Source organism: Brassica napus, chromosome C1 (genome assembly GCF_020379485.1).
Source record: "Brassica napus cultivar Da-Ae chromosome C1, Da-Ae, whole genome shotgun sequence".
NCBI lineage: Eukaryota > Viridiplantae > Streptophyta > Magnoliopsida > Brassicales > Brassicaceae > Brassica > Brassica napus.
Window position 1 is genome coordinate 48,448,903 of NC_063444.1, and position 11,810 is coordinate 48,460,712.

The window sequence follows — 11,810 nt, forward strand, 5'->3', positions numbered from 1 at the left end:
ATCTGTAATAGGGGTTAATCATCAATCTGATGACCTAGTTGAAGTAGTTCAATTTGAAATAGTTAGACGTTATCTGCTTAGCTTGACGAAAAATGACAAAATGACATGAATATTTTGCTGCTTAGCTTGGAAAAAAGGACATGTGCCTGGACTGGCTGGGTATGAGAATGTTGATTATCCAGTAACCTAATCGATCTAGTTAGTAGAAAAATAAAATATTGAGTTAGTAATTTTCTGGTTTGATATTTTAATAGAGAAATAAACAAATTTGTTTGTTTTTTTTTTTTTTCAGTTCAAAAAAAAACAAACAAATAAAACGTTTTAGGAAGACTAAAAGTGGTTTACTTTGCTAAAAGTACCGTAAACTGAATGATTGAGACCTCAATTCCATCACGCTCCTTTTTGTTTTGTTACCCTCTATTTCTCGTCAGGTTCCATTTTCATATTCCATTTTCTCTCTCTTTTTTTTGTTCTTATCATGTAATACCATAATTTTTCAAAATATAATTGTATGTGTAACAGTGTAAGGTTCAGAAAATAGTTTGGTTATCTACATCATTTTATACGTTTGATGATTAATACGCATTTAACCAATAGTGTTCTAAGATGAATACATGGAAATAAATAGTACTAGATCTTTGTTTTCGTCTACTTGATTGTACTACAAACTTTTCTTTAGTGGATGTTTTTCGTAGTGACTATCCATGCAACGTAGTAATTTCGATATTTATATATTGGCGATCGACAAAGAAGCAATGAATATCTAAGCTATACGCCTGTACCTAAGCACAAAAATTAGAAAGTAAGAGCATCACATTGCTCATTATCTCACAATAATTTTTTAATATAATTTTTAAATAGTCAAAATTTGATTATAAAAATAAATTGACCCAATTATTAAGTAAATATGTGAAAATGAGCATTTCACGATTTTTTGTTGAATATTTCAAATAAAATCTCTTGTTCTCTCATTTGTTTTTTCAAATTCCTCATTTATAAAATGTATAAATAGTTTTATTAAAATATCAATGACAGTGCCCTAAAAATAAACAAAAAGAGATTTTTTTTTTGAAGAAATAATATTAACATTAGTATAGATAATAAATCGACAATTGAAAGCTAAGATTCAGATGGTAGTGCCTTGTTGGTTGTCGAAATCATGTGGAAGGGAACAAAACTGACAGCTCGAAAAGAGTCATGGAACGATACTTTCACATGGAACTTTCATTCAATTCATTTCTTATTCCGTTTTATATATTTCTTGTTTTTTTGTGTGGAAATTTCTTGGTTTTTGAAAAATGTTTTTATATAATACATTACCTTATAAGAAATACTCTCTCTGTTTCATAATAGATGATGTTTTAAAAAAATTTTGTTGTTTCAAAATAGATGATGTTTTGATATTTTTATGTTATTTTTAGTTTTATTGAAAACTGTATAATCAATCAGATGTTATGGTCATTTCTGTAATTGGTTGAATGATTTTTAAATTATATTTTTAAAAACTACTTTTTAGAAAAAAATAAAATTTTTAATCTTCGTACACTAAGGAATAAATCATGTATTGTAAACGGGAAGGAGTATATAATGCAAAAAGATATAATGCTGTTTGATTTTTCTTTTCGAGAGAGCGCCACTAACGTATGATCTATTTGTTACTTATCTAATTGAAAAAGAGCCTAAAGAAAAGAAAGTATATGTGTAAGTGGGATAGAAAGTGGAAACATGTCGAAGTGTGTTCCTCTTTACAGAACCAAAACTATATTTAGTCTTGGTGGTCGGTTTATTAATGTCTTCATCTGGTTAACCTCTAAAAGTATTATCCAAAATGTTAATATTACTCTCAAAGTCGATTCCTCATTGATGTGTTTCAGATGATATATACATGGCTATAAACTGGACTATGAGGAATAGACTTTTAAAATAATGTTGACGTTGACTATATCACTTACACATATATCTTATCTTTAGTGGCTTTTAGCACATCGATCAATATTTGTGAAGGTAATTACGATATTCCATCTTGTAAGTGATTTACTGACATATCTATAGATAATATTTTAAACTAGTACGTGCTACTAAAATCCATAACTCGTAAAATAAAAATAAAAATGAAAAAATATTGGAGATTTAATTCTGTTTTTGTTTTAATAAACAATGCAATCGAAAGATTCGAAACCAACCTTTGAGTTGTGTGGACGAGATAAAATCAGACAAGGCGGAGCCGCTGAATTAGGATCGAGAAACATAAAACTGTTTGAACTTTTACCAAAAGAAAAACATGAAATTGTTCAAGTAGTTTTATTTTTTTGAGCAACAAGTTCAAGTAGTTAATTGTAAATTTTATTACGCCAAAAGCAAAATGGCTGCCGAATAACGGCATCTCCTCACGTGTAGAGAAGTCGGCCACCACCAATCCATATTCCAATAATGATTATAATTTTACAAACCAAATACTATGGTATTTTATTTTTATTTTTAAAATATACTTTAATTAAGAAACATAAAAGTATATTCAAACAGATTTGGTCGACTTATATGGTGCCAACGATCTGTTTAAAACATTATATGATAATAAAGTCTATGATATTTTTTTAACACATTTTAAGTCTATGATTCATGTAGATTTTGTGTGATTTTATGATCTATCTGTTTTGCGATTAGAATTATTCCTACTTGTGAGGAGATTACAAAGGCCAAATGGCACATGCTAGTTTGGGACATCTAGTACATGCAAATATATAACTACTCACTAGAATAGGTATGCAACAAAAGGTATGCATCTTATACCAAGACCAAATTGCACATGCTAGTTTGGGACATCTAGTACATGCAAATAAATAACTACGATTTTTTAGTGTGTCTCCGCATCAGTTCCAGTTATGAGTTCGATTTTTTCTGGCAACTAAATTATTATCGTTTAGCTAGTTTGGGTTTGAGTTTCAGCCTAAGTGGTTTACATGGTGGATCTTAAGATGATCGGTTCACTCCATGCCATTAGTCGGAAGGTATTCCAAACTCGGGTCAGACAATGTGGTAGTCAGTCCACTATGTAGCACTAAGTGCGTTCCTCGCGAGACCAACCGAAGAAACCGATAGGATTTATCAAAAAAAATATATATATAACCACTCACTAGAATATGTATGCAACAAAAGGTATGTGTCTTATAGTTCACTAATATATCACATGTAAACATATATATAGTATATATACAACAATATTTTTTTTATAACCGTGAAGATCCAGCGGCCGAGGTCAACCGATTAATCCAACGAGCCCCACGGCACTCCACGCATTCTCGCCATTTAAAGCTGCGCGAGTGGCCAGCGGTGATCGAACCAGAGTTTCGCCGTATTGAGTTTATTTTCTCTCAAGCGCCACTGGACCACCACCGTTGGTTATATACAACAGTATCACTTGCACATCATTTAAAATTCGGGCTCCAAATGTTACGATCCGCACCGCACCGCACCGCACCGCAGTTAACAGTAACAAAAATCTCTACATATACCATATATCTATACGTTTTTATTACTGTTTTAACTGCATCGCAGCTGTACCATTTGTCCCGCACCGCTCAATCTGTTGTTACCATTCCGAACCTCGATTATTCGAATACTGTAAAGTTATGAATGCTTCTATCTTTCTGATTTCTCTTCATTTAATATAATGATGTAGTGAGCTAGACACATTTTGTATTCGTTTCCTTACCAGTACTGAGTACCATGACGTACTTTTGGACACTTTCACTTTCTAGGTACTCGCCATCTTTTTAAAGCAAGAAGAACGACTACAAATCCAATATTACTACCTGATATTTGATTAATCCGTCGCCATTTTAATCACACTTACATTATCATTTTGATCATAGGTACGTAAGATGACCGTATAATTGACATTTTGTATTTTCTTAAAAGGAAAAATCGTTTGGAAGATATTCAAGTGGAGACTGTATAAAGTAGGACTATAGTTCGAACAATATGGTATACAGAAGAATGATCAATCCTGTTATTATACGAATTATAATCACCCGTTGCATCAACACAATTGTTATATAGCTTTTGGAAATCATACAATGAATTTATTTGAAAATGATGATTCATCGCGCAGTGATTTAAATTTAAGATAAGGATTTGTGATCTAGTATAGTAGTGGTTCACTGGTTTGTACTTTGTACTAATGATGTTGAATTATCATTATTCAATGTTTAATATGGAAATATGTATGTTGTTAACAACCACAAAAGGTAAGTTGCAAATCTTTTCGTTTATGTATTTCTGTGGATTCACTAATTAAAAGTTTAGGGCAGTTTTATACACTTTAATTTTAAATAACGTTTAGATTAAATAATCCCCTCCAACCTACTCGATTATTGTAGTCAGACCGATACTTTGACTTGCCATCAACGAATTGAGTAAAAAAATGACTAACACGACGGTCCACGTGAAAATCAATTCTCTTAATTATGATATAATTTAATTTAATAGTACTTTTTTGGGTCAAAATAGTCATTATACTTTGTAAGAGAAAACTACCAAACCTTTATTTCTTCAAGATATCACAGTACTTTTAAACAAATCTTTGGAGGGAAAAAAAGAGTCAGCTGGTCAATATATACGATATGTTAGGTCAGTGTTTTCACACTTGAATCTGTGGCCAAGCCTATAACGTTTCCTCTTCTGGCGGTGATTGCACATATACACACCATAGTCATATTAAACAAAAAAAGTGGCTGAGTCGTTCATATTGCACCCTGTTCATATAAGGAAATTGGGCTCTATGATGCCCAACAAAGCATAATTCACTAGACAGCTAATCAACCTAACTTTTCGATATACCAATTCTATTTTACGTAATAATGCTATTTTGTTTTTGAACACAATCGTGCAACTTTAAAAAAAAAAAAATTATTAATAATCATTAACCGTAAAAAATAAAATGCGGTCTTTTGTTACTCACACACTCTCACAAAATAAGTTTTTCATTGCTAATATTTGGAAAAATCAATAATTCCTCCACAGATTTGAGCGATGAAGACGTTACCGACTGCATTCACATAAAACTTTTGTGGAGGAAAAAACCGGTTTAAGAGATTTTGTCGGTGATGGAAAGAGGAGGCTTCTCGGATTCCAAAAGCGACAGTCGCGAGGACGCCGGAACATGTACATATATGAATTTGAAGAAAATCTCTATCGTTGTGTGAGAAGATGAACAGTTTTATTATTGTGTTCTATTCTATTTGGGTTTCACGAAAATGTTATATGTTATTTATTAATTTTGTTCCATTCTATTTAGATTTATAGTTGATATTTGGGTAAGAGTTTAGTGATTAAAGTTTAGGGTTTATATTTACAAGGTGATGGGGTATGGTTGAAGTTAGCATTAACTTCTTTCATGCAATCATGAACATTTAATAATTTCACCAATATGTATTATGTTTATTTATTTTCTTCCATTCTATTTTGGTTTTGGTTTATATTTGGGTTTAAAGATTATATTTGGATTTAGGGATTATATTTGGATAAATGTTTAGTGATTAGAGTTTAGAGTTTAGAGTTTAGGGTTTAGTATTTGGAAAGTGAGGAGATATGGTTCAGATATGCATTAACTTCATCTATGCAATCATGAACATTTCATAATTTCACCAATATTTACTATATTATTTATTTTGGTCCATTCTATTTTAATTTTGGTTTATATTTAGATTTATAGTTTATATTTGGGTTTAGGGTTTACTGATTAGAATTTGAGGTTTAGTATTTAAGGGTTGGGGTTAGGGTGGGTTTGGGTTGATGTTAGGATTTACGGTTAATGTTAGAATTTAGAGTTTATTGTTAATTTAGGGGTTGCCAGATGAAATCATAATTATACTAGTTTGGTGATATGGAATAGAATCCTTGCTGTATATATATATGGTCAATTAATGTGTAACGTGAATGACTTTTTTTTTTTCACTTGGAATAGATGTGATCCACTCTTAACCATATACTCGACCGCCTATTCTCGCAACCCACAACGTCATTTTCTATCACACATGTTGAGTAAGAACTTGTTAAGGAAAAGATCAAAACAGACCAGAAAATAGCGTTAATGTCTGACATTAAATTATATGTAATTATCCAATTTACAATTCGTATAGGGTAATTATGCAAATAAGCCTATATTATATATTATGTATTATTAACTAAAAAAAAATACCAGGTATAACACCATTAGACCCCAAGCATGAAATTTACTCGGTTAATTCTTGTTCATTTGGAATTGATCATTTAAATTTACTAAACACAAACTCATGTTTGAATTTATTCTATTATATCAGTTATCAAAAATATTTATTCTATTATATGAAAATCCTTTTAACAAAAGAAGAATTTATTAAGTTATACGATTCGGCATTTATACAAAGGAATGTCCATCATTTGACGTTTTTAAACCAAAAAAAGCGAGCACTAATTTGTTATTACAGCTAAAAAAGTTAATATTTGTCAATTGACTCAATACTAAACCTTTTAATTTCGTTTATTTAATATTGCAAAAGCTTCTGCACTCGTTACATTGTTTAGTGAACAATGATATATAATATAAATGATTTAAGGGGTGTATTGAATATGAAATCTAAAGTGATCCGGTTGTATTGAGTTTTTAAATTATTTTAGGTGAATATTAGAATTTGGTGTTATTTTCGTTAACCAACTCTAAAATCTCATATAAACTATGAAATTTGAATTTCTATTTTTGTAACAAAGAAACTTTTCTCAAATATCCTAAAATATTTAAAGTACTGTAAAATTTTTAATTTAAATTTTTTTCAATACCATTAAATTTTAAAGTGTTTTATAAAATAACAAGTTCAATAATGTTAGATTTTAAAATATTTTTTAAAATCTTTGTTTAAAAAATAATAAATTTATCATTTTAATACAAATCATCTGATACTTTTAGTTGAATTTACCCCATTTAATTCATTCATCTACTTACGGTACACAAGATCAATTTGTGACTCAACTTGCAAAACAATTTTTAAAATATTTTGCTAACAATCTAAAGAATTGTACATGAATTATAATCCAGCGTAATCGTATGCTTACTAGTTGACTAATTACTCAACCGATTCATTTATTTATTTTTGGTCAAAGTTCTCAACCGATTTAAGTTTATACTATTTTATGATACCCATTTGCATTTTACTTTTTGAATTTACACCACCGCGCAGGGTGCTGACTCAATACGTATTCAAATTATTAGATGAAGAAAAAGAAAATGATATTTTTACTCAAAACGTCAAAGATACATTTGTCTTAAAATATGTATAAATAAAAAGAAGATTATAAATTTATAATAAATACACTAGAGATGAATCATGCGTTTCTATAATGTGGTAATATTCTTTAGTTTAAAATGAATAATTTATAATTAGGATATAAGAACTATCTATATATTCTGTAGTTGAAAATTTGTTAGGATTGTTAACCATATTGTAGTTATCATATTTATCAACAATAACAAGATTATAGTATACAAATAAATAAAAGCGAGGAAGACAGAGAATCGTGAACACATGGTTGCATGAGAGATACTTCTCTCCTAAAAGATCCACTTCCTCTAAACCAGAATCTTTCCTCTTTCTCTAATCATATCAAATCTCCCTATATATACACACGCACAAACACATTGATATATATATATATATAAACACCCTGAACTCTTCACTAAATTACAAAACTAAAACAAAAGTTTGAACTCTTCTCCTGTGATCTCTTTCCAATGGAGCAAGAACTACCTTCTAGTACTAGACCCAAGCCCAAGCTACTTAACCGTCTCAACACCTACGTGGGCTCAAGCCGGGTCGGCAAGCGGTTCAAACTCGCCGAACGGAATTCAACTTTCACGACGGAGCTCCGTGCCGGTACGGCGACATTTCTCACCATGGCGTATATCCTCGCCGTGAACGCCTCCATCCTCTCCGACTCCGGCGGAACTTGCTCTGTTTCCGACTGTGTCCCCCTCTGCTCAAACCCAGCCCTCCTACCTTCCCAGTGTACCGGACCGGGTCTCAGCTTAATCCAACCGGACATAACATGTAAATTCGATCCGGTTAATCCCGGTTACGCAGCCTGCCTCGAAGTACTCCGAAAGGATCTAATCGTCGCCACCGTGGCTTCCTCCTTGATCGGGTGTGTAATCATGGGACTGATGGCGAATCTCCCTCTAGCGTTAGCTCCTGGAATGGGAACAAACGCTTACTTCGCTTACACAGCCGTCGGTTTTCACGGATCCGGTTCAATCTCGTACCAAACCGCTCTCGCCGCGGTTTTCATCGAGGGGCTAATATTCCTCTTCATCTCCGCCATAGGCTTCAGAACGAAGCTAGCGAAACTCGTCCCTAAACCGGTCCGAATCAGCTCCTCAGCCGGTATAGGACTCTTCCTCGCCTTCATCGGTTTACAAAACAACCAAGGACTCGGTTTAGTCGGTTACAGCCCCTCAACACTCGTCACACTCGCCGCGTGTCCAGCCTCGTCACGTGCCTCGTTAGCTCCCGTTATAACGTCGGCTAACGGAACCGTTGCTTTCGGTTCAGTTTCCGGCGATATCATCTGCCTCCACGGGCGCATGGAAAGCCCCACGTTCTGGCTGGGCATCGTCGGGTTCGTGATCATCGCTTATTGCCTGATCAAGAACGTGAAAGGAGCGATGATCTACGGGATCGTGTTCGTGACGGCGGTTTCGTGGTTCCGTAACACGGAGGTAACGGCGTTTCCGAACACAACGGCGGGAGATAACGCTCACGATTATTTCAAAAAGATCGTTGACGTCCACGTCATCAAGAACACGGCGGGAGCGTTAAGCTTCTCGGGGATAAGCAAAGGGCATTTCTGGGAAGCGTTGGTGACTTTCCTCTACGTGGATATTTTGGACACGACGGGGACGCTCTACTCCATGGCGAGGTTCGCCGGATTCGTCGACGAGAACGGCGATTTCGAGGGGCAGTACTTCGCGTTCATGTCCGACGCGTCCGCGATCGTGATCGGATCGCTTTTAGGGACGTCTCCGGTGACGGTTTTTATTGAATCGTCGACGGGGATTAGGGAGGGAGGGAGGACGGGGCTGACGGCGATCACGGTGGCGGTTTACTTCTTCTTCGCTATGTTTTTCACGCCGCTGCTGGCTTCGATTCCGGCGTGGGCGGTTGGACCGCCGTTGATACTGGTGGGGGTGATGATGATGAAGGCCGTGACGGAGATCGATTGGGGAGATATGAGGGAGGCGATTCCGGCGTTCGTGACGATGATTCTGATGCCGTTGACGTACTCGGTGGCGTATGGGTTGATCGGAGGGATTGGGACGTATGTTGTGTTGCATCTGTGGGACTGGGGAGAAGAAGGTATGGTGAAGTTAGGGTTCTTGAAAAGGAAAGTTGATGAAGAAGAAGAAGAGGTTAATGATACTAATGGACTTGTTAAAGTTAACACTCACACGTCTGTTTAGAGTTTTATTTCTTCTATTTTTTTACATTGGTTTTCTTTTTTTTTTTCCTTCGCTCAATAGGTTTTTTTTAATGGATAAAACGGACCAAACCCAGAGTACACATCCCAATGTCCAGCTACATAATCAAAAGGCCAGAAGCCCAAAAGCCAAAAGACAACAAACGGACCCATTCATCGGGCCGTCGGCCCAAACATTAAAAGCATGTGCGACGTCGGCCGAGTCACGCGTCAAGGAAGCTGACTGCTGGACACGTGGGAGCATCTATGCCATCAGAACGACACGCGTCGCACCAGCCTCGACTTGACCGTCCCCGCCTCGACTCACCGCCGGAACCACATAACCACAACTTCATTTCGTCGGAGCTCATAACCCGCAGAGCCTCCGCCGAAACCATCTCTGTTCTTCCAATTCTGTCTACCCGTCGGAGAGCTTCATCGCTCTTGGAGATCTCATCCGACAAGGCCAAAGCTTCAACACTAGAGAGACAAACAAGACCCACTCGATCCATAATCGAACCCCAAACTTTCAGAACCGCAACGAAATACCTAAAGCCGGCGACGCAAAGCTGTTGTAGCCTTCACCCCCTGGAGACTAGAGCCGACGACGGTGAAGCTGAAGAAACTACCACCTCCCGGAAACAAAAGCCGGCGGCGACGGAGCTGTGGAAGCCTCTATCTCCCGGAATCAAAACCCACACTACGAGCGTCTTCACCACGCCATAACCTCCAAGCAACCGCGTCTTCACTCCAAGAAAAGAGACACCATGGGTGGTGGTTGGCCAGAGCTTAGACAAGGCGGACGCCGGAGACGACGGAGAGGAAACAAAGGCCGAACAATTTTTGCTGAAGGACAACGAGCTTCGACGACGGCACGCACGCTCACGCGTCGGCCGTACGCCGAACCCAACTCTGAGATCTACTTTCTCTCTCTTCTCTCTCTTCTCTCTTCAAAGAAATCTACTACATTGGTTTTCTTAGACGGGCAAATTGATTTAAGAAACAGTTTCTTAGATGGGATTATTGATTTATTTCTCTTGAAGATATAAGAAAAAAAAATGTAAAGATGGGCAAATTGAGCTTGGTTCTTGAATTGGTTTCAGGTTGATTACTATCAAACTCATAGATGAGTAGTATTGCTATCAAGATTAAATGTAAGTATTACTAAATACATCATCACAGCTCAAATCTAACAAAAGACTTCACTGAGAAGGAAGAAACGTTTGGTCAACGGCAGGTACCATACAGAAAAAGCAAAAGCCAAAGTGATGAATCCAAATAGAGTCAACTGAATAGATAGAACAAAATGACACTTTCCAGATGATCTAAACCGAAAAAGCCTAACAATTCAGTATTTGATAGAACCTAAATGACTTGTGTGAATAAGAATTACTCTTTAAGAGGAATGCAAAAACAGAAGAGAAGAATACAAATTCACCATGCTTTCACTTTGTCGCAATCTTTGCAACCCCAAATGCCAACAGCTTTCCTATAAGCTAGTTGCATACTGCATCAGGTATCAACATAACCCAGTCTGTTATTATTTTATTTTTGGGGGGGGGGGGCAAATAAGAGATTGATTACTGCTGCAAAGGTTTACATAACAGACAAAAGTCGAAAGACTGACTTGCAAGAACAGATTTAGCTACGGTTGTCAAAGCCAAGAATAAAAGAGTAAAAAATAGTTGAGAGAAGAGAGTAGCAAAGGCTTCGAATATCGCTAAACTCATTGATTTCCTTCCCTGATCGCAGGCACCTTTAGGTCAGAGTGAGAGTGAAGCAAATCCAAGAAGGGCAAGGGCTCTATCTAACTCTATGGGAGGCTCAAACTGAGCAGGTGAGGGTGGAGCTTCAAGGGCAGGTCTGCGGTGTCTTGACCTACTACTGTTCATGGGATCCCTTTGAGTTCTTGGAGGACGTTTTCTTGAACTCTCAGAGCGGTGAACACTATTGTTGGGGCGACGCTCTTCATTGCTTGATTTTCTAGTATCAGAGCGTGGAATGTACTGAGAGCTGTGTCGGGACTGGTCATGAGGAGACAGTTGACTGTGAGAGTGCCCACCCCTAACTTGGAGACGGGAGGAATCTTTGCTATCCCTGTAACAGCTCTGCCTCGAATTATCTTGGGACCTTTGGATTCTACCATCAGTAGAGACTAAGTTTAACAAACCAGAAGCACACGAAACAATGCTTCTCTAATTTCTCATACACCAAATCATAACGGAAGACGCATCTCCAAATTTTCAAGACCGTTAACGCCAACTCGTACCCTCCCGCGCTCCACGTCATCATCCAAGAAAGCTCCCAACTTTTTCCCAACGGCT

General features: G+C 36.4%; 1 protein-coding gene across 1 annotated transcript; it reads left to right on the forward strand.

The window, feature by feature from the left end:
* Positions 1–7,370: 7,370 nt before the first annotated feature.
* LOC106382287 (adenine/guanine permease AZG1-like) lies at positions 7,371–10,579 on the forward strand. The gene is made up of 2 exons (XM_013822282.3): positions 7,371–9,439; positions 9,551–10,579. The coding sequence occupies exons 1-2, from the start codon at positions 7,766–7,768 to the stop codon at positions 9,566–9,568; spliced, it is 1,692 nt and encodes a 563-aa protein (XP_013677736.1). The 5' UTR covers positions 7,371–7,765; the 3' UTR covers positions 9,569–10,579.
* The last annotated feature ends 1,231 nt before the right edge of the window (positions 10,580–11,810 follow it).